The sequence below is a fragment of the Budorcas taxicolor genome, chromosome 19 (genome assembly GCF_023091745.1).
Source record: "Budorcas taxicolor isolate Tak-1 chromosome 19, Takin1.1, whole genome shotgun sequence".
NCBI lineage: Eukaryota > Metazoa > Chordata > Mammalia > Artiodactyla > Bovidae > Budorcas > Budorcas taxicolor.
Genome location: NC_068928.1, coordinates 48,131,415 through 48,155,162, shown reverse-complemented (window position 1 = coordinate 48,155,162; position 23,748 = coordinate 48,131,415). Strand labels below are relative to the sequence as shown.

Below are 23,748 nucleotides of genomic sequence, written 5' to 3'. Positions count from 1 at the left end.
ACACAAATTCAGAAACAGGCTTCCTCTGTTCTTCCAGTGTTAACAGAAAGCTGAAATTCAGAGAGGGTTCAAAGTTGGTCCTGTCAGGTACTTGTATAAAAATGCCCTTTGCTTTCCTCATGGTCCCTGAGATGGTTTACTTTCAGTTGCTTTGGTTATGCAAAAACTCAACATTTATTAAGCACTTACTGTTGGCGCTAAGTGATCTATATGACATTACCTCTTTCAATCCTCCACAATAAATCCCATTTTTCAGATGAGGATACGAGACTTAGGGAGCTTAATACAGTTCCCCGAGATTAGTGCTAATTCCCCAATAGCTCAGTTGGTAAAGAATCTGCCTGCAATGCAGAAGACTCCGATTTGATTCCTGGGTCAGGAAGATCCCCTGGAGAAGGGAAAGGCTACTCCAGTATTCTGGCCTGGAGAATTCCATGGACTATATAGTCCATGAGGTCACAGTTGGACACAACTGAGCGACTTTTACTTTCACTGAGAACTGGCCCACCCTAGAGCTGGATTCCATACCCCTGATCACTAAATGAGTTCCTTTGGTTTTGAGGAAGGGCAGCTGGTGAAGGGTAGAGACTGCAGGAAACCCAGGCTACAGGAGGCCTGGGCTCTCGGGTCACCTGAGGCCACCCGGGGAGGCCCCAGGCTGCTGGTGAAGGTCACACCCCGTGTGGATTCCCAAGGGTTAGTATCTAGGGACCCTGCAGATTAGCCTGACAAAAGACAGATAATTAACAAGAAAAAGAGGAGGGAAGCTCCTGGAAGGCTTGCCTCTGTTGATTCTTATTTGCCTCCAGCTCAAAATGACCCTTATGCCAAAACGGCTTATTTTAGGGTGACACATTCTGATTTTCTACTCTGCTTTAGGGCAACTGTTCTAGTGTGTTTTTTCAGGGTCCCCAGGCTGGTTCTAGATGCCTGAGTTTTCAGTCCCCAGCTGTTGGAACCCGACTGCTCCCCCCTAGCCAGAACAGACCATAAGCTAGACCATAGCACCCAACCCAGTAGGGATTTGAGGTGGTGCAGGGCCCTGTTTTGCTGGCAGACATTTGAGCCCCTGCCCTGGTACTGCCACATCACCAGCTGTGCAACTCTGACCAAGATGCCTCACCTCTAGTTGAATAGTTTCTTCAACTATTAAACAGAGAAGAGATTAAATAAGAGAAGGGGATGAGACAGCAGTCCAACTCTTTGCTACCCCATGGCCTGTAGCCTGCCAGGCTCCTCTGTCCATGGAATTCTCTAGGCAAGAATACTGGAGTGGGTAGCTATTCCCTTCTCCAGGGAATCTTCCCAATCCAGGGATCAAACCAGGGTCTCCCACATTAAAGACAGACTCTTTACCATCTGAGCCACCAAGGGAAACCCATTCTTACCACGGTGAGCAGTCAATCCATTTTAGCTAAAAAACGCAGAAGGAAAACTCAAGCCATAGAGTTCAGTGCCCGGGCCAGCGCAAGACAAGAGCCAGCTCTGGACTCTCAGGCTAGGGCACTCCCGCAGCACCCTCTGGGCCATCAGGGGTCAACTGGGGCTTGGGTCTCTCTACAGTCTGGTCTCTAACCTGGCAGCCAGCTCCTGTCAGATGGGTAGAGGGAGCCCTGGGCCTTGAGGCCAAAACCACATTGTTGCTGCAAAAGCCAGCATCTTGGAAGCCAAGGGAATTCCTCTTTTTGAGCATTTCCCACTTGTCTGCTGCCCGAAGGAGGAGGCTGCGAGCCTTGGTTAATTCCTGTTTCCTTTTCTTTCTTTTCCTTTATCAGCTGCTCAAACCCATCAAAGGGTTGATGGAGGCTCTGTTATTATTCCTGCTCCGCAGATGGGGAGATGGGCCCAGAGGTGACATAGCTTATTCTGGTCCGTGGCAGAGCAGGGATGGGGTGCAGGGAGCCTGGCTGCAGCGCGATGCCCCTCACAAGCTTCATGTTCCCTCTCTGTGTTGCCAAACCAATTGGTTTCCACTGTCATCAGCCTGATTAGAGCATTCAGCTTTGTTGCTCTTTACAAGTTAAGAGTAACAGCCTGGTGTGGTCTGGGTGACCCCAGGTGAGTCAGGGAGCCTCTCCGGACCTCGGTCACTTTCTCTGCAGAATGAGGGGCATGTGCTCGAATCTCGATGAGGGCTTCTGCAGGTGAGTTAAAATACAGGTAGTTTGGCACTACCCTTAATTCAGTAGGTTGGGAGTGGGCTGAGAACTTGCATTTCTAGCAAATTCCCACATGCTGCTGTCAGGCTGGGGATACGCTTTTAGAACCATTTTCTAGATGTTCTGAGTTCTGCTCTGGTTCTCATTCAAGGGGGTAGAGTCTTTCTTATTCCCCAGCAATCCTGGAGTGATTGTTCTGGACTGGCTGGTAGAGATAACCCAGAAATTGTGTGTGTGTGTGTGTGTGTGTGTGTGTGTGTGTGTACTTTAAGGGGAGGGTGTGACCCACAATAAAAATAAAAGGCCCCAGTGGAAGTAGGTCTCAGTGAGCAAGCTGAGTACAGGGTGGGGTCTTGTCTGACCTTTCCTTCTTAGTGTTTCTTTCTTCCCCACCTTAGCTTCTCAGTTTCCCATCCTTTTTCAACACGCATCACTTCAGGGCTGGCTATTTTGGGAAATGGCTCACAGGACATAGTTCTGGCACTTAGACTCCCTTTTTCCCCTGAGTGATACAAAGGAAAACTGCTTGTCTAGATAAGCCAAAGGGCATCGGGCAGGCCTGGCCCCAAGGAGCAGCTCTAGGGTGGGGCTCTGGGTAGGACCAGGGCCCTGGAGAGGGTGTTGGAGACTGTAAGCTGAAGAGTGTCTGGGGAGCTGATGGGCTATGGGAGGCACCAGGTCTTTATGATCTTGGCTTTAGGCTCTAAGCTCAGTTTTGTGCGTATTTTGTAAAAATACATAGCACTTGCCATTATAACCATTTTTAAGTGCGCATTTCAGTAACACTGAGTACAATCTCATTGTTATACAACCATCACCATGATCCATCTCTAGGACTTTTTCATCTTTCCTAACTGACACTCCTTACCCACTAAACAATAACTTCCCAGACCCTGCCCCCCAACCCCTGGCAATGACCATTCTACTTTCTGTCTCTGTGAATTTGACCATGTTCAGTTGTTTTAATCTGTCCAATCAGGGGACTGAATGAATGATCTTAAGTGGCCTTACAATCATACCATTCAGAGTCTCAGTGTCCTATGTTTGGAAGCAATGGGCATTTGTCTATGCCTTGGTCACTCCCGACCTATGCCCTGGAACTTGTTGATGAGGTGGGGACTCAGTCACTTCTAAGAGTCACTCCCGCGTCCCTTGGAGTCCACCCTGATCCTTTACCCATCCTTGACTCCAAGTTTGCCCTTCAAATCTGAATTAAGTCCTGGGTCTCAGGAGCCATTGTACTGTGTTGCTGCTGCTTTTGTGTTGGTCCGAGGCCAGCCTGGATGCTTCTCTGTACTGCGGCCTAATGGGAAACATGCTCAGTAGGAGCTCTGGGGTTTGGTCTCAGCTCCACCTTCATCAGGTTATAGAACTTTGCCCCACCCCTGCTTCTTGTCACCAATTAGTTTCCTTGTTGTTGTTGAGTTGCTAAGCCCTGTTCAGCTCTTTGCAGCCCCATGGACTGTAGCCCACCAGGCTCTTCTGTCCATGGGATTTCCTAGGCAAGAATACTGGAGTGGGTTGCCATTTCCTTTCCCAGGGGATCTTCCCAACCCAGGGATTGAACCTGAGTCTCCTGTGTTGGCAGGCAGATTCTTTACCACTGAGCCACCAGGGAAGCCCAGTTTCCTCATTAATTCTCAATAAAATGCCCTTGGCCTCAGTGGAGTTGCTGCAAGGTGAACACCTCAGTGTGTCTCAGGAATGCACATGGCTGTTGAGTGGATAAGGGCTGTGGTGGGCAGGTGAGTTCTATAAAATGAGGAGAAAGGAGGCAACTCCTCCAACTCGTTACCTCCCACTGAGTCTTGACCACAGTCTTGCACATCTGCTGTTCTGCTGTTTTTCTGATAGTTGAAAATGTATTGAAAAATTCAAATTAATTATTAATATGTTGTTAACAGTGACTCAAGCACAAATGGCTTTGTGCTTCTTCTTACTCTTAACTATTCCAACACCTGAAATATTCAGTTTTAGGAGATAGTGAAGGACAGGGAAGCCTGGCATGCTGCAGTCCATGGGGTTGCAAAGAGTCAGACACCAACCACTCAGCAAACTGAACAACAAAGTACTAATTATAGTAGCCTAAAAAATTTGATATTAAAGCTTATTTTCCCATTGGAGTTACTTTGGTTTTTATTTTTTTTACACATGTACATGTATCTATCCTGGAAAATCCCATGGATGGAGGAGCCTGGCAGGCTGCAGTCCATGGGGTCACTAAGAGTCGGACACGACTGAGCAACTTCACTTTGACTTTTCACTTTCATGCGCTAGAGAAGGAAATGGCAACCCACTCCAGTGTTCTTGCCTAGAGAATCCCAGGGACGGGGGAGCCTGGTGGGCTGCCATCTATGGGGTCGCACAGAGTCGGACACAACTGAAGCGACTTAGCAGGAGCAGCAGCAGCATTCTTTTTCAGATTTGTTCCCCACTTAGGTTGTTACGTAATATTGAGCAGAGTTCCCTGTGCTCCTCTATTGGGTTGGCCAAAAAGTTCGTTTGGGTTTGCCATACCAGCATCTAGACTAACCTGAACGAACTTTTTGGCCAACTTGCTGACACACAGCTGAGCTAGCATATTCCTGTCCCAACAATTAACTCTTCGTCCTAGGCAAGGAAATCTCTCCATCTTTGAGCTGCTTCACTTTCCAGCCACTAGACCATTCTCTGCGACATGTTCCCTGCCTATTAGGGAGGGAAGGAGAGGGTTTCTCAGAACTAAGAAGACTTCATCAGAAAGAGACCAAGTTGAAGTCAGCCTCAGGAGAAAGAGAGAACCAGGCCCGAGGACATACCAGAATTAATGGGTGGAGAAGGAGATCTTGCCTCTCAGGAAACTTCAGCTTTCTCGGGAGTGGAGAAAATGCTGATAATCGCCTCATAATTTAGATCTGCAAGCTTAGCACTTGAGGTCTTTCAAGTTCTTGTTTCCTTTCCACTTATTTTGCCCAAGATTAGGATTTGTCAGCAATGCATGCTAAGTCCCTTCAGTTGTGTGACCCCATGGACCGTAGCCCACCAGGCTCCTCTGTCCATGGGATTCTCCAGACAAGAATATTGGAGTGCGTTGCCGTGGCTTACTCATCAGCTCCACTCAGCCTGGTTGAGCCTTGTGTGAACTGGACTTCCTGGCTAGCCCAGGAAGTTTGTACCTTCACTCTGATTCAGCACTTGATGGTTTCAAAGGGCTCCAGCTTATCCTGAAAGTACTTTATAAAATGGTTTGCAGTTCATCCAAAGCATAGCTTATTAACATATATTTACCCCAGTTTTAAAGCCCGGAGCGTAAAGTGGTTTCTCATAATTAATTAACAATGCAGTCAGTTCTTCCCTATGAGAGAACTCAGGCCTAGGATAAGATTTGCAGTTTAGAGCAGTGGTTCTCAACGCAATAGACCTGTGGCAGTGTCTGGAGACATTTTTGGTTGTCATAATTTGGCAAGGGGTGGGGAAAGGGGTTGCTCCTGCGTCTAATGGGCGGAGGCCAGGGATACTGGTAAACATCTTATAACACACAGGACAAGCCCCATGACAAAGAATTATCCAGCCCAGGATATCAGTCAGTAGTGCCAGCATTAAGAAATTCTGGTTTAAAGAAATTAATTTCCTGTGACTCCCCCAAGACAGGAGCTGGTTTTCCTACCTAGAAGTCATGTGTCCCCACTTGGAGGTGTCCTGGGCACCTCCCACCTGACGACTTGTGGCTCTAGGGAGAGATGCCAAGTCCTACTCCAGACACTAACCTCTGTCTTCTTGGCTTGGCAAGGCCCACCTCCTTCACTCAGCCTCCCTCTTCTACTTTCTCTTTGCTGGAATTCAGACTTTCAGTCTTCTTCTTAATGGAGCAGAACTCCAGTAGACGAGGGAGGGGCTGATCATAGAGAGTCATGATCAGAGGAGGGCCCTGTGCCATGCCCTCTCTGGGAGGGAGGAAAGAGCACTTGAGGGCCTGTGCCACCTCCCCACACCCATCTTGAGAGGCCCAGAGCAAACTAGGCCCATGGGCACTGCTAGCCTGCCCCCAGGGTGGCCTCTGCTACTTCAAGGAGATAAAACTTACTCCATTAAAAAAAAAAAAGGACACTACCCACCAGATTCTAGTACCAACAACAAGTGGGTGTAGCTTGGTGCTCCATCAGTATTATCAGTATAATCAGTGTTATTATAAGTAAGTAAGTAAGTGAAGTCACTCAGTCATGTCCAACTCCTTGCTAGCCCATGGACTATAGCCCATCAGGCTTCTCTATCCATGGGATTCTCCAGGCAAGAATCCTGGAGTAGGTTGCCATTTCCTTCTCCAGGGGATCTTCCCAACCCAGGGATCGAACCCGGGTCTCCCGTATTGCAGGCAGACACTTTAACCTCTGAGCCATGAGGGGGGATGATATTATAATAATACAATATCAATGTGTTATTATAATACATTATCAAATATATTAGATTCGAATGTTGGTATTCCGAGTCTGTATTGCATTAGGAAATGAGGCTCTCGCCCTCATGGGTCTGATTCCAGAAGCCTTGGGGCTCTGAAGGAGAGGGAAGCATGGGGTCCTTTGGGTCCTCCAGGTCAGGTTTGGTCTGGGGTGGGGTGCTGCCCATGGCCTCACTCAATGTGTGGAAGTTTACACAATGGCTTGACTTGTTGGTCGGGCTGATTCATCCATTTGGCCCTTGATGCCTGCCTCTGGCCTAGCCAGGACAGAAGGGGGCCCCTTAGGAACTCCTGGCCCTGTTCCCTCTAGAAGAGACGCACAATGGAGCTGTGATAAGACAGGGTTTGAGGGGGGAAGTGGACTGGTGGAAACAGGATATTTTTAAATTCAAGAAAGAAACAGAAGGTTGTGACTCCTGTTGTGACAGTTGGGCCCCAGGACAGCCAAGATTCAGAAGGGGCTTGAACTTGGGGGGCAGCGGAGGGGACTGGGTAGGATTGACCAGGATTGCCTCTCAAGGAAGAACGAGGATTTGGGGGTGAGGAGGAGGGTTTGGCCCTCCACCACCTTCAAGAATAGCAACCACCCCAAAAACTCTCATTTCCTCTTGGGCCTTCCCCAGGATTCCATGTCTTTAGAGCTAGGGCCATAGTGGGCTATTTGGGGTATCAGCCACAACAGGTGGGCCATCCCCCCCTCATTCAGAAACTCTGCTGTTTGTGGAGTCTGGTCCTGTTCAAGGGCTAATCACAGCCCTCTCTTGCCTCTTGTAGTAAAAACCATCTTTAAGTAATGCAGGTGGTCACTCACCTTCGGTACAACGTTTCCTGTTCCCTTGGGCCTTTCTCACCCTCCTTCTCATCTTCTGGACAAGTCTCGGCATGCCCAGCAAGAAGACCGTGTGATCTCCACATGGTTGGGATGATGCTCCCTTCCAGGGCAAGGGGATGCGGCGCCCTGCCCTTCAGACAGCATTTGAACTCTATATGCCAAGGGCGTTGGCCTTGTTTATGCTTTCTGCTCCATGGATCCCACTCCTGGGAATAGACAAACTGGTATGAACCATGGAAATAGCTTTATTCCCAAAGAGGATACTGGCGGCATCATATAAAATAGCAAAGACTTGGAACGAACCTAAATTTTTAAAAGTAAGGAACTGATTTAGTAAACAACTGCATACTTGTGGAATAATGACTAAATAGCTGCTAACAATTATGTTTCTAAAATCACACCATGTGTAAAAGAGAAGCTCTAAAATGGCATAGACTAGATAATTATAACTTCTTCCACCCCCCCCCCCAAAAAAAACACAAAAAACTCTACTCTTATTGGAAAATGACTGGAAGACATTTCAGTCAACCATGGAGCCAGGGAGAATTTTTACCTGCTTTCTACTTTTCTGTAATTATCAGGTTTCTTTTTTCCCCTCTAAAATAGTATGTGCTATTAAGTTAAAAAAAAAAACTGTTTAAAATGTCAAATGGGCTGCCAGGGACTTTATATGCTTGTCACATGGAGCCACAGAGTCCTGGGGAAGCTACCTGTGGGCAAAGGAGCCGTAAACCTGGGCACCCAGGAGGTGTGAGGGCTGGGCTCTCCTGCATGGCCACCCCTCCCCTCCCCGCTGTCTCTTTCCTTTGGCTGCTCAGCCTCTGAGATGTTGGCGTGGGGAGCCTAACTGCTCCTCGTGCTCTTCATACTGCTCACCTTTGCCTTATCCTTTGTTTTGCAGATTTCGTGGAAAACAGATATTCTGTAAGTACACATTTCATATGCATTATTTAAAAAAAAAATAGTCCATTCAACAGTGAAATATTTCCAGGCTCACTCAGCTTTCTGCAGCCCCAGCAAAGACAGCCCTGGACTAGCCTTGTCTGTTTTACACCAGAACCCTGGGCTCTTCTGACCAGCCTGGTGCTCAGGCTATCAGGTTTTCTAGACTTGTTGTGGTTTTGAAATTCTCTCCCACCATTCCTTCGCAGCCCGCTTAGGACATGAAAGCCCAGAAATTGCCCGCAGGGTTGGAAATCTAGGATGCTCGGTTCTAGATGAGCAGATTCCATATTCCCTCTGAGTCCAGGTCCTCTGGGGGGGTGGGGGCGGAGGGGATGGACAGTGCAGATTCGGGGGGTGTAGTTACCCTCACATACCAGACCCTCTGCTGTGGGGGACACAGAAGGTCTTTGACCCAGTGAGGAAATCAGGGGGATTATCTCAGCTGAGAAAGCAAAGCAATTTGCTGCTCCAGAGACCACAGAAACAGAAGCGAGGCGCTTCATGCTGCCTGGTTAGCAAACTCTTCCCCAGGGAAAGGGTCATGCGGATAGGCCATGAGGAATGAGCGCATTACAGCAGCGTCTAGGTAGAAAGATCTTCAGGGGCTGAGGTCTGGGGGCTGGGGAGATGGCAGAAGCTCTGGCAGCAGAAAGGGAGCAGACGAGGGTGCCCGTGAGGAGTGATGGGGGGAAATGTAAGGCAGCATTTGCTTAGAAAAGACTCCAGGACCTCATCATGAGGTTTCATTCTGCAGCTAGTAGAAAATTTAGCAAGCTGCCACTTGGCAGATAGGAATGCTTAAAAGAAGTGCAGAAGGGGACTTCCCTAGTGGTCCAGTGGTTGGGACTTCACACTCCCAGGGCTGGGGGCATGGGTTCAATCCTTGGTTGTAAACCTAAGATTCTGCATTGTGTAGTTAAAAAAAAAAAAAAAAATGGCACAGAGGTCCAAGTTCAAGTTTTGCAAAGACCCATCTCCCTCTATCTTCTTACTCTCCACCTCTTTATGAGCTGCCCAGCAGCATAGAAGTTAACTGGGCAGCTAGCATCTTAAGGAATAAGGTGTTTGCCTCTCAAATTGCTTCTTTAAGGTCTGGGAAGAACTTTCAGCAAGATTGCTGGTAGCTCCCTCCAATGGGCCCCCAACTTCCTTTGTTTTGCCCGAGTCTGAATTCTTGTAAAACAGAGTACTCATTTTGCCTTTGACAGACGGGAAGCTGTTGACATTCTTGTGATGGAGGAAGGCTATCAATTTAAGGAAAAGAGCAATGAAATGAATGTCTTTTTCTAGTCTAAGCCCACTGAGATTTCTGAAATCAGAGACGATTGCATTGGAAGGACGTTGGGGGTGTGGGGGGAGGACAATTTAGAGCAGAATAGCTTGCCTAGGGTGACCCAGCTTGTTAACTGCAGAGCCAGGACTAGGAAACCTAGGTCTCCAAGCTCCCCAGCCAGTCCACACCACAAGACTCCCTCCAAGAGTGATGTCACTGTCCCAGCCATCACAGCTCTGAGAGCATGGAGAGTGAGAATTTTGCTCCATGGACTTTGTGGGACCCAAATAAAGAGATGTTCTCCTGATGCACCAATCATGGTGTGTCTATCCAAGGCATGTCTGCTGGACCTTGAGACCGACTTATTTGCTTTGTCTTCAATCCAAATGATCTCTCTGGACAGAGGCTCTGAGCTTTAGAACAGACAGAACTTTCCCTTTGCCCAGAAGCTGGCCTGCAGGCCCAAGAGTCTGCTCCTGAGAGCTCACCCATGGCTGGTCCTGCCCCCCAAAATAATTAAGTCTTCTGGCGGGAGCACAGGGATTCCCAGCCGTTGGGAAAAGCATTTGGAATCTTGACGCGAAAGCATCTTGTTTATAAACGACACAGGTATAGTTTCCCTAATAATCAGCTGGCAAGGGTCAGGAGAAAATTAATTGAAATGCCCAGAAGGAAATGGGAGGGGATTTCCTTCCTGAAATCAAACCTGGCGATCATTCCCAGTTGTTTAATAGCCATTGCTTCTGAAAACATATTGGAGGAAATATCTTAACAATGAGATAGCTGCTTAGCCAAATACTAATTTAGTATTGTTTGACTTGCTTCAATGGCACATTCTGACTTCATTTTTCCTCTGCCATTTTTGCCTTGTTTATAAATCGTGTTTGTGGCCCAGGCAGACAGATAACGTGAAAGAGAACAGCCTGTACTGAAAGGGATGAATCTGAACCTGCGTGGCTCTCAGGATTTTGGAAATAACTTGCCATCTTACTGAAAAAAAAAAAAAAAAAGGCAATTCCTAGTTACAACTCACCTCCTTCCTTCCTGGGAGCCAGCAGACAACTGGAATACGATGGGAATGGCCCAGGATTTGGGATCAAAAGACTGGGGTCTGGGTTCCAGCTCCCTAGTCAAGCCTAAGCGTCCCCATCCATAAAATGGAGACGGTGATGACAATAGCAAAAACAGTAACATCTATCTATTACAGAGTTTCTTAGGGTTTCCCCCGTGGCTCAGTGGTAAAGAATCTGCCTGCCAGGGCAGGAGACAAGGGTTCGATCCCTGGGCTGGGTAGATCCCCTGGAGAAGGAAATGGCAACCCAATCCAGTAGTCTTGCTGGGGAAATCCTATGGACAGAGGAGCCTAGCAGGCTATACAGTCCATGGAGTCGAAAAAGAATCAGACATGGCTTAGTGACTGAAACAACAAAAAACAGCAAGAAGCTTCTTAAGAATGAGAAACACTTCCTAAATGAGAACTACTTGTGCAAAGTACTTGCAGATTGAAAACTATCATAGAAAACCTAGATATCAATTTTAAAGTTCTTTTCATCAGACACTCTGGCAGCATAGGGTATGGATGGGGAATTTACTTTGCTTGGCCCTAAAAGGCCCCTATCACATGAGGAGAATGTAGCAGTTGCTTACCCAAGACCCAGGATTCAACTCAAGCCACCCTTTGACTTAGGAAGCAGAGCCCCACATTAAAACTTGACCCTTCCCTGATAGCTCGTTATTAGACATGTCACTTTGGGCAGATATCCTAACCTCTTGGGACCTTAGTTGCCTCCACTGGAGGAAATAGAACCCTCTCACTCGGTTGTTGCAAGGATTAAGCAGGCACCCAGCACAGATCTGGTTCATTGGAAGTGTACAGAAGGGGCACATTCAAAAAGCAGGAAGTAGAAATTCCAGGAGTGTTAGAAGCAAAATGACCCTTGAGACTGTCCACACCATGTTCTGGCCAAAAGTGGGCTGATTTCTTGGCTGTTCTCAGGTGCCTGACAGCTGGGCTCTGATTTAAAAGCAGGCAAGCACAGCCTTGGATGGGAGTGTGTCAGCCTTTAGTTCAAAACCCCTAAGGTCTGGACAACTGTGGCCCTGCCCTTCCCATCTCTGGAGCTGTTCCTGCAGCAGCTCCCTGAGCTCACTTCCCCTGGAGAGGGCAGCGGAGGTGTCTGGTGGAGGACTTGGTCCAGGGCCTGCAGAAAGGCTGGACACCAGGGTCACTCCTCCGGGCCAAGTGGAGGAAATGGAGGAAGGGTAGCTGCCAGGGCTGGCGGCCCTCCAGCCCCCGGGGGCCAACACAGCTCTCTTGGCCTGCTTGCGTGGGTCTCTCTTGGCAAAGGAGGAGACAGAGCCTTGGCCTTCCAGCTGGAGCCCCACGGACCTGCATCCTTCCGAGAGGTTCCTCAGACCTGGCAGGACCAGAACAAAACAGGGACTCCATCTCAGCCAGCCCTCAGGGAGACAGCCAGAACCCCGTCCTGGTGTTCCCGAGCCCCAGGCCAATCCCCACAACTTCTCCTGCCTCCCTGGATTCCACCTCCTGCAGGGTACCCTGTGCTCACAGAGGGCCCAGTGTCACGCCCTGAGGTACTGCCTGCTCTTCCAGGCTCACTGTTGCCCGGGGCCCCTCTACTCGGGAATTTCCCAGCATGCTCCCCTCTTGCCCCTTTGCTCCATCCATTCATCAAAATCCACCCCTCTCATAGCCTTTCAACTCCTGCAGGTCGTTAGGACCTCTTCCACTTTCTACTTCATGGTAGTGTTGTTTGTCAGTAATTGATAGAATATACAATTCTTGGGGGCAGTTTCTTACGTTCCCAGCAGGGAAAACAGTGCCTGGGTCAGACGGAGGTCCACTCATGGAGCAGTGTGTAGGTAACACAAATACCATGTGGAACAGTTAGAGAACACTGTAAGGTGGCATATGGAATTAAAAAAAAATTTTTTTTCACTTTTATTGTGGCAAAATATACACAACATGAAGTTTACCATCTTACAGTTAACTCAGTGGCATTAAGTACAACTTCATTGTTGTGTGACCATTGCCAAATCCACAGAACTTTTCATCATCCCAAACCCAAAGTCTGTACCTGTTGAGCCCTAATTTCCCGTTCCTCCTGCCTCCCAGAATGGCAGCCACCATCCTACTTCATGTCTCTAAGAATTTGGCTCTTCTGGGTACCCCCATTTAAGTGGAATCGTGTCTATCTTATTTCACTTAGCATATTGTTTTCAGGGTCTATCCATGTTGAAATGAATCAGAATTTCATTCTTTTTAAAGGCAGAATCATAATTTAAAACTCTTTTAAAAGTTTAATCATTTGAGTTTGGTCTTTCATTTTTTAAAATTTAAAAACAGACCTCTGGGCTTCTCTGGCAGTCCAGTGGTTAAGACTCAGGGCTTTCACTGCAGGGGGACACAGGTTCAATCCCTGGTCAGGGAACTAAGATCCTGCAAGCCAAGAGGCATGACCAAAAACAAACAAACAGGCAAACAACAACAAGAAACCAAAACAGACCCAGAGAAGGTTAACTTAGAGGCAGAGTTGGAGTAAGACACCAGGTGTTTCTTAGTCTTCCTGTGTGGGTGCTTGATGAAATTGGTTGCGAGTCTGCTGTGTGGCGTGTATGCGGGGAACAGAGGCTGCAGACCCCACACAGTGGACATGGAGAGAAAGTAGAATGAATCTGGGCAGGAGCTGCCCCCACAGGGTGCGGGGTACCCACGGATGACGGTTAGGCTCTGCAGTCTTGGAGAAGCGCTGGAGTGCAGTTTTGTGTATCTTTCCACCAGGCCAGTCTTCAGTCTTGAAGGGTGTGACCATAGCATGTCCTGTCTCTTGTCACTGCAGAGAACGGAAGGCTCCCTTGACGGATCTTAGGACTCTGTGAGCACACGCGCCTCCCTGGGAGGATGCCCACATTCCGAGAAGAACAGATGATTCCTGTATCGCAAGAGTTTCGTGCACTTATTTATGGACCTGCCCTGCTCCCACTGAATGTAGCAATTCGTCAGGCCAAGCCACCAGTTATTAAATCCATCTTAACTACTTTTATGTTGGGTATAAAGAGCTAACAGACCGGCTGGTTAGTTTCCCGCACGGCCCGCCTCCCAGCAAGTTGAAGCATCCTCAGGAGTGGAGAGTGGCAGCCAGAGATTCAGGGTAAACTGGCCATTGGGGTATTTTGAAACTTGAATATTTTGTCTTGTGCAGAAATCGAGAACTTGTCCAAGTAGCCTCATGCACAGATGCCGGTTTCTGTTTTGTAGTCAGTTCCCCCTAGAGAGTGGCCTAGCTTAGGGGCTAGTTTTTCTCTTTGCCTTTGGCCCTTTGAATGTCTGTGGTTCTAGGCAGTCCTTGTTCCTTGGTAGTGCACAGCATGGACTGGACAGCTGCACCCTGCCCTCTCCACGGCCTCTCCTGACACAACTGGGAGAACAAAGCTGCTTGGGAGAGACTCTTCTGAGATGCCAACTTGATGCCAACTTCATTTCTGGGCAATGCACCAAATAGAAAATGAAGTCGGACAAAGCACAGATGTTCATAGGCTGGTTTTCTATCCCCTTTCTTTCTTTTCCTCTACCACGCTGAAGGCCGAAGGACAGGAAGATGGCTGCCTCCAGCAAAAAAAAATTTTAATAGAAAAATGAAATGCATATTTTTCTTACTAATTTTGTTATTTATTCCTTGCTAAAAGGAATGGTCTCCCGAGGTCCTCAGGTGTTTCTGATGGTGTCCTGAGTGTGGATGAGGGACTGTGGCCCTTCCGTGCCGGGATTGCCCTAGTGAGCATGTCCCACCGAAGCCACCTTCCTTGCCCTCCTCAGCTACGCCGTGCAGGGGCCCTGTGGGGTGTTGTATTAAATAAATCTGATCTTCACTCTTCACAGACCCATGAGATGTCATCTTCTGAGAGGCTGTACACATACAGAATATCTGTCATGCCTGAGGACTCCTCCATCAAAGCCTAGGAGGCCACAGAGAGAACCATGCAGGTTCTGTCAGCAGGCCAGGGCCTCCGTGGCCTTCACTGAAGCCAGAGGTAGTCTGAGTCGGGCACATTGAGTCATTAATATCCATCAGGGGCTACTTCAGTGTTGGCTTCGCAGCTGAAACTTGCTTGCTAGGCTGTTATCAGATTGAGCAAAAACAGTAACAGCTCCCACCCCCACCCCCACCCCCACCCCCACACCCCGCCACCACCCAAAACCATGATGCCCAGTTGCATTTGAATTCCAGATAAACAACAGACAATTTTTGAGTATAAGTATGTCCCATGAAGGCCTTCCCTTGTAGCTCAGTTGGTAAAGAATACGCCTGCAATGCAGGAGACCAGCGTTCGATTCCAGGGTTGGGAAGATCCCCTGGAGAAGGAAATGGCAACTCACTCCAGTATTCTTGCCCGGAGAATCCCATAGACAGAGGAATCTGGAAGGCTACAGTCCATGGGGTTGCAAGAGTTGGACACGACTTAGCGACTAAACCACCAACCGCTACATGTCCTATGTAACGTTTGGAACATACTGACACTATAAAAATATTCATTTATCTGAAATTCAAATTTAACTAGGCATCTGACATATTATCTGGTAACCCTACTGGCAAAGCGCCCTCCCACCCCTCAAAACCTCCAGACCCACCCTCCCCTGTGGCCTCAGACCAGACCTCCCCACCCACAGGCCAGGGCCCCATCACAGCTGCACCACCACCGCGCCCACCCCCACTTCCCTACCACACCCCACACCCCCTCCTCTGGGCCTGAAGGGGAGGAGGTCTGAGAACTTGTCCCGACTCTGTCAGCCTGCAGCTGCAGAAACTTGAAGGAGCCTCTTAGATTCTTCATCTCTAAGATAAGATGGTTAGACTAACATTTGGAGGGTTTAGGTTCTTTTCAAAATATGATGGAAGCTATGGACACACACATACACATAAAGTGTTGTATCACAATGATGCTAGGCAGTTTCCCAGTGTTCAGGGCCATGGGCTGAGGGCAGGGACTGAGGATTAGGCCAGGGGTCCCCAACCTCTGGGCTGTGGACCGTTACCTCCTGTCCGATCAGCGGTGGCGTTGAATCAGAAAGAAAGTGCACAATGACTGTAATGCATTTGGATCATCCGGAAACCAACCCCCACCACCGGTCTGTGGAAGAATTGTCTTCCCTGAAATTGGTCCCTGGTGCCAAGCAGATTGGGGACCACTGGATTAGATGGTCTCTAACAGCCTTCAAGCCTGATAGTCAATGTGTCGGTGATTTGGGAAGCGCTCCAAGCCCCTTTGTCAACCCCTCGATCCCTTGTTACCACCAGAGCACGGCCATTGCTATGGAAACTGGGGAAACCCTGTTCTTACTGCTTATGATTTATTTATGGAGCATAATTGGGTCTTTATTTTTCCCCTCAGTCTACATGTCTGAGGAGGAGAACACACACACACTCAGGGATCTTTCTTTCAGGATATTTAATGGCTAAAATCTCTCTAAACCCAGCTTCCCGGTTCCACTGTCCTAACCTGATACCAAGCATCTAAGCCTGAGCTCGTCACTTAAAGGGAGCGCCCAGTCACCATTTCCAGGAAAGAAAAGACATTTTTCTCGGCTCGCGAAGTCATTAATTAGAGCTCCCTCTTGTGTCCTCATGTTGTCATAGATCATTAGAGAAGAAACCACTTAGAAAAGACAGAATTTTTTCCCTCTTCTGAGAACCCACAGGAGGTCAGATAAACCCAATTCATAAGCACATACTGAGCGCTCCACCAGCAGGAACTGACTGACCAAACTCTCGCACCCCAACGTAGACCCAAGATGGGCGAAGTGACCCCAAGGTCAGCATACATTCATTCATGCATGCAGTGGTTTTCTACGAGGGTGATTTTATCTCCCGGGGTCACTGGGCAATCTCTGGACACATTTTTAATTGTCACTGTTGGGTGGGGGTGTGACTGGCATGTTGGCAGGTAGGAGCCCAGGATTCCACTAAATATCCTGGAATGCACGGGACGAAATGCACAGGACCACCCCGCTGATAGAGGAAGGTCAAGTCCAGATGCCAAAAGTGCCAGGGTTGAGCGGCCCTGCAGTTAGTCGTGTATTCACTCAGCAAACTTGTATCCATCCATCTGTTTTCCTGACACTGATGGGAATAGGAAGATTATAAGACTCACATGGCGCCTGATCTTCTGTACAGTCTAGTAGACAGAGAGGTGAATAGAGAGCCAGTTACAACAGTGAGACAAAGGTGATGATGGAGAAATTCAGAGAAAACGGGGACACGGGGCGGGGAGCTCCTAACAAAGATTTTGGGGGAATCAGAGAAAGTGTCCAAGATGAAGTGTCTAACTGAGGGTAGGCAGAGGGTAGCAGGTGGAAAAGGTGGAGTGAAGAGCAAAGAGCAGGACCGAAAACGGGGGGACATGTGCTGAGGCCTCAAGACAAGGGGGAGGATGGTGTTCCCAAGGAATACCAGGGAAACAGCCTGTCAGCCCTGTGACCCAATCAGTCCTCTTCAAAAACACACCATGTCCCCCGAGAATTTCTGCCAGGCATCCCACTGGCCTGACCCAGTCTTTGAGAGTCTTAAGGAGAAGGTCCCCAAAAGTTGCTCAGCTAGAACTCAGTTTCTGAGCACAGTTGTTTTTCAGAGTTGTCATCAGGGGCTCAGATGGTAAAGAACCTGCCTGCAACGCAGAAGACGTCGGTTTGATCCCTGGGTCTGGAAGATCCCCCGGAGAAGGGAATGACAGCTCACTCCAGTATTCTTGCCTGGTGAATTCCATGGACAGAGGAGCCTGGTGGGCTACAGTCCATGGGGTTGCATAGAGTCAGACACAACTGAGCAAGTAGTGCACACACACACACACACCAGTGTCGTTAGCACGTTGGAGAGAAAACCTCTGCCATAGGTCAGATTTGACCCTTGCTCACTTACCACCATGAGCCTCAAGTTGAGAAGGTGAACTGGAGGGAGGTGGCTGCCCAACAGGACAGTTTCCATAGCTGGTGTCCACAGGGCAATGAGGGTAGGGCATGTTGTCTGTGAGCCCCCAGGAGTGGGTGAAAAGAGTTTTAAGAGTATATAGTACTCTGGCACAGAGAGTACACAGCTTTTATCAGTTTCTCAGAGACATAAACCAAAAAAGGGCTAACTATGAAACAATTTAAAAACTCATGCATTCTCCATATGATTTAATCTCAGTTGAAAACCCAGAAAGTGGCACTTCTCTGGCTGTCCAGTGGTTAAGGCTTTGACATCCAACGCAGGGGGTCCAGGTTCCTTCCCTGTTCTGGGAGTTAAGATCCCATGTGCCTCAGGGCCAAAAAACCAAAACATGAAACAGAGGCAATGTTTAGCAAATTCAATGAAGAATATTTAAAAATGGTTCACATCAAAAATCAGGGCTTCCCCATAGCTCAGTTGGTAAAGAGGGTAGCAGGTGGAAAAGGTGGAGTGAAGAGCAAGGAGCAGGAACAGAAACGGGGGGAAACATGCTGAGGCCTCAAGACAAGGGGGAGGATGGTGTTCCCAAGGAATACCAGGGAACCATGGCATGCCTGCCATGCCAGAGACCTCAGTTCGATTCCTGGGTTGGGAAGATCCCCTGGAGAATGAAAAGGCTACCCACTCCAGTATTCTGGCCTGGAGAATTCCACGGACTGTATAGTCCATGGGTTCTCAAAGAGTCAGACACAACTGAGTGACTTTCACTTCACATCAAAAAATATTTTGAAAAGAAAACCCAGAAAGCGGGCAATCCATTTCTTATCAAAGGGTCTGCTTCGTGGACAATTTTAAGTCCAATGTCTTTAGAGGGTCTTGGCTTGCCTTGAAAACACAGCTCAGAATAAACAAATAAATAGTGATTTCAATGTTCAAAAGAGACACCTCATCTCTCAAAAGTAGTAACCTATTAGACTGCACTGGAATACCAAAGGAATAGGCAGTAAATAATCTGAAAAGCTTCTGAGTCCAAGGTGTTTCTAAAGCCTGAATTATCCTTCATGCATGTCCTAATTCAACGGGAAAAGAATATTTCAATGTGAACTTTAACAATGAAGAGAGAAATTCTTCCCACGTTCAGAGAGGCTGAAAAATGCTGGAAATAAATAAAATTCTTCAAGAAAAGTAAAAGGCAGGTTGGAGTGGGAGATTGGCTACCAGTTGACTCCACAGCCTTGGCAATGTCACACATCCTACAACTCTTCTCCTGCAAAAGAAGGCGTATTAGGGACTTCCCTAGTGGTCCAGCAGCTAAGACTGCATGTTCCTAAGGCCAGGGGCCCAGGTTTGATCCCTGATCAGGGAACTAGATCTCACGTGCTGCACCTGAGCGTTCACATGCTCCAGTTAAATATCCTGCATCCTGCAACCAAGATCAGAGATCCCACGCCGCTAAGACCTAAGCGGAAAGAAGAGAGGAGAAGAAAGGGCGGGAGAAGAGAAAAGAGAAGAGCCCTCGGAACCTGGTCCCACAGAAATTTCCTGCCATATCTGAGTCTCTGCCCCTCCCTGTCCAGCAGCTCTACCTTCTGGGTGGGAGCGCCACTAAGACCCAGTGCAGCCAAAAGGAGAAGAAAGAAAGAATACGGTGTATTGGACTTTCCTGGTGGCTCAGTGGTAAAGAATCCGCCTGGCAGTGCAGGAAACGTGAGTTCAGTCCCTGGTCCAGGAAGATCCCAAATGCCTCGGAGCGACTAAGCCCATGCACTACAGCTCTGGGCCCCTGTGCCCTGGAACCTGTGCTCTGCGCCAGGAGAAGTCCCTTCAATGAGAAGCCCGCTTGCTGCAGCTAGAGAGTAACCCCGAGTCACCGCAACTGGAGAAAGCCTTCGTGCAGCGGCAAAGACCCAGTGCAGTCAAAAATAAATAAATGAATAAACAAATTTTAAAAAGTTTTTTTTTTTGAAGAAAATGGTGTATTAGTTTCCTCGGGCTGTCATAGCAGATCCCCACAAACTGCAACTCAAAACAACAGAGATTTGCCCTCCCAAGATTCTGGAGGTGAGAAGTCCAAAATCAAAGTGTCAGCCGCTCCAGGAGCCCCCCAGAGTCTCCAGGGAAGCCTGCTTCCTGGCTTCCTCTAGCTTCTGGTGGTCGCTGGAGATCCATGAGGCCCCGTGGCTGCTGTTCCACCCTAACCCCCACCTCTGTTATCTCGTGGCCTCCTTCCATATGCCTGAGTGTCTGTGTCTTCATGTGACCATCTCCTGAACACACCAGTCTTTGGGTTTAGGGCCCACCCTAGCCCACTGTAACCTCATCTTAACTGATGACATCTGCACAGATCCTGTTTCTAAAGGCACTCACAATCTGAGGGTCCAGGTAGACACGAATTTTGGTGGAAGAGGGGGACACCAACGCAACCCAGAAGGAATTGGACAAGATGACCTCGTGTCCTTGTAGCTCTGACTTTCCATGTGTTTCAAATGCTCACGTAAAAAGAAAAGCATGACCACAAGGATTTACCTTCAGATGACTTTTTTTCCTAAATATTTTTTTGATGTGGACAATTTTTTTAAAATTGGAGTACTGTTGCTTTACAGCATTGTGCTAATTTCTGCTAAACAACAACCTGACTCAGCTCTGAGTGTACACACACCTCATCCCTCCGAGCCTCCCTCTCCCGCACATCCCATCCCTCTAGGTCATCACAGAGCCCCGAGCTGAGCTCCCTGTGGTATACAGCCGCTTGACGGGACCATTTTTATTGAACTTGCTACAATACTTCTGTTTTTTTTGTGATTTGCGGGGGTGGGGGGGACTTTTTTTTTTTCCTGGCCACTAGGCACGTGGGATCTTGGCTCCCTGACCAGGGATGGAGCCCACACTCTCTACATTGGGAGGTTGAAGTCTTAACCCCTGGACCACCAGAATAGTCCCCCAAATAAGATTGTTTTAAATTAAGGTAAACGTTGGTGTATAACATGTTTCATGTGTACAAACATTATATTTTGACTTCGGTATACATTACAGCGTGCTCACCACCAAAACTTCAGTTTCCATCCATCACCACGCAGCTGACTTCCTTTACCCATTTCGCCCTGCCCCACACCCCTTGCCCTCTGGTAGCTCTACTCTGTTCTTGGTAACATAATCTTCTGCGCTTTCTCCATCTGATGTTCTTTCACCATGCCCTGTTCTCTTGCGCTTCATGCCTCTGCCTCTGAAAATTACTTAGTTTCTTTCTCTAATCTTCCTCCAAGTTCTCCCTCTCACCTCTTATCCTTTCTCTGATTCCAGAACCAAAGTTTATATATTTCTTACATAAATAGATGAGTTTCATATTCCTAGTTATTTATTTTGAGCCAATGCATGGGATTTTTTTCTCTCTCTTTAGAGGAAAAAAAAAAAAATGCCTCCTAAAGCCTGCAAGTTGTTTTCTATCTATATCTGACCTTTGGTGGATTATTTTTCCAAGGGATTTATTGGATTCATTAGGAAAAACTCCCCAGTCACTGCCTTGCTTCCTCCCAGTCCTGGGATGTGCTGGTTTTCCTGGAACCTCTTGGCACAAGAGGGTCTGGTTTCATGCCAGAAACTATTCCACTAGTTTTCTGGTACAACCAACACTCCCCTCCTCAAGCGAGGAAACCTCCCGCTGTTGTGAGGAAACCTCCCGCTGTTGGGACTTTGAAGGAGCCCGGGACAGGGTCCTAGAAAAAGGAAAAAGAATGGATTTTGGTGCCTCCAAAGTGAAGGCGAACCCCAAGCCAGGATCTGACACCATCTGGAGAAGCTCTGTCACACCACCAGCCACTCAGTGAAAGATGTGTCCCTGAGGACGGGTTCAGATTCCCAGGTTACTTCTCTGGCAAGTCAGTTTCAGAAAAACAAGAAGGCAGAAGAAGCTCTTTGGGGTTTGACTTATTTAGAAACAAACTGGGGCTTCCCTGGTGGCCCAGGGGTTGAGAATCTGCCTGCCAGTGTGGGGGACATGGGTTTGACCCCTGATCCGGGAAGATCCCACATACTGAGGAGCATCTAAACTCTTGTGCCACAACCACGGAGCCAGGAGCCACAACTTCTGAGCCCACGTGCTTCAGCCACTGAGGCCCGAGTGCCCTGGAGCCTGTACTCTGCAACCAGAGAACACACTGCAGTGAGAAACCCACACACTGCAACCAAGAGTAGCTCCTGCTCACTGCAGCTAGAGAGCCCTCATGTAGCAAAGAAGACCCGGCACAGCCAAAAATTAATTAATTAAGAAAGAAAGAAAGAAATGGCCCAGAAGGGTTAGACACGAGGCAGGCATGTGGTCCTTCTGATGGGCCCCTGTGGCAGGGCCAGTCACCGAGGCGCAATTTGTCCTTAGTTCCCTCTGGGATCCCTCGGCCCCTGCCATCAGGCACAGCTCTAGGAGGTCCAGCTGAGTCCCCGTGTGTGCCCCTCACTTCAAGGAAGGTGGTAGTTGGGAAGAACAGAGCGGGAGCAGCAGGCAAAGGAGAGTCCCCCAAACTGGGGAGGGTGCTCTATCCCTGTGAAGAAGTCTGGTTCCTCAGGGAAGTGACTGATGGCACAGGGTGTCCAGGGAGGCTGGACTCTAGGCCTGGGGCTTGCAGCCTCGGCCAAAATCCCCTTACACCTCGTGTAACAGGGAGCCTGGGGAGTCACCAGTCTTCTCAGGACCCTGGGAGCCCAAATCACAAGGAGCTTGAGCAGGGACCACAGCCAGAATCCCTTCCCTTCCCATTTTCCGGGAACCACACGATCCTTCCGTATTCTTGTGTAAATCCAGACAGAGAGGGGATTTGCCGATTGAGGCCAATGTTAAATTTCCCAATAGGCTGGCAGAAAGGAGGCCCAGGAACAGACTTTATTTCATTTCACGATAATAAAGTAATGTCATGTTTGTTGCAGAGCCAAGTTTGAGGATGATAAGTCAGGCCTTCTACACAGAACTTTTAAAAAAACATATTTATTTATATATTTGGCTAACTAGGTCTCAGTTTTGGCACTCTGGATCTTCGATTTTTATCATGGCTTGTGGGCTCTAGTTCCCTGACTAGGGATTGAACCCAGGCCCCCTGAATTGGGAGCATGGACTGTTAGTCACTGGAGCACCAGGGAAGTCCCTTACGTAGAACTTGGAATCATGCTCTTTGAGGTTGGTGTGCAGGACCATAGAGCATAGCTGGTGAGTGAGCCTAACCAGCCGTTCCATCCTCACCTTTCTGGATGTTTTAGCAAGAAGTATTTTCTCAGTATCTGTTAAGGTGCAGATCCTGTGTGAGGTTAGAGGATGCATCAGAGAACTGATATATGTGGTCTCTGGGGCTTGCGGTACTTTGCTCACACTTTTGGTCATGTTTGTTTAGGGGGAAAGTTGCTAGAATGTTAGGGGTTCACAGGAGGTATTCCTTTCTGGTGTTAATATGGGAAGTGAACCCCCAGATCTGGAGAGACTGGGAACCATTGCAAAAGGTTTTCAAATGCATAGGGACATTTTTTTTAAATCAATTTGCAAATGCAGAAAAGACAAGTTCATATGAGAGTCTGCAATTTTTTTATGTTAGTTAAAGAAGGATCCTTAAACTTGAACAGGTTGAGACCTGTTGATCTAACTGTATTCAACTCTGAATTTGTCCAAGTCCCACTTGCTGCCTTTCAGGGACACAGCTGTCCAACCCTTCGTCCATGAGCAAACATAAGTAGACAGGGACATCCCTGGTGGTCCAGTGGCTAAGACTCCACGCTCCCAGTCCAGGGGGCCCGGGTTTGATACCTGGTCAGCTAACTAGATCCCACATCCCACAACTGAAAGATCCCGCACGCTGCAACTAAGACTCAGTGCAGATTAACAAAAACCTACATAAGTCAACGTGTGTGAACACCCACAGGAGCCTGGGGCCACGCATGTGCAGACATATAGATGCACAGAGCAATAGAGAACACAGATGGCCCCTCCCTGCCCTTGAACAGATCGCGTGCCAAGACCAACACAGGTGCTTCTCTCTGTTTTGTGGGAGGTGTTGGCATATGGGGATGTGATATTGAAAGCAAAAAGTGAAAATCTAGGCAATGTGACTCCAAACAGTCCAATATATCACCTTTGCTCATCAGGGCTTATTCAACAAGCTATGAGCGCCTGGTTTGTGCAAGGC

At 48.3% G+C, this 23,748-nt stretch overlaps 1 protein-coding gene across 3 annotated transcripts in view; it reads left to right on the top strand.

Moving 5' to 3' along the window:
• PECAM1 (platelet and endothelial cell adhesion molecule 1) overlaps positions 1–14,545 on the top strand; it is a 66,576-nt gene extending 52,031 nt beyond the window's left edge. For 2 of the 3 annotated variants that reach the window (XM_052657400.1, XM_052657402.1), the window contains 2 exons: positions 8,328–8,350; positions 13,505–14,545. In XM_052657400.1, coding sequence (XP_052513360.1) covers positions 8,328–8,350; positions 13,505–13,534 — 53 coding nt within the window. In that variant the 3' untranslated portion in view covers positions 13,535–14,545. The remainder of the gene's footprint in view (positions 1–8,327; positions 8,351–13,504) is intronic. The other variant, XM_052657401.1, reaches the window with a different exon arrangement.
• Positions 14,546–23,748: the final 9,203 nt, after the last annotated feature.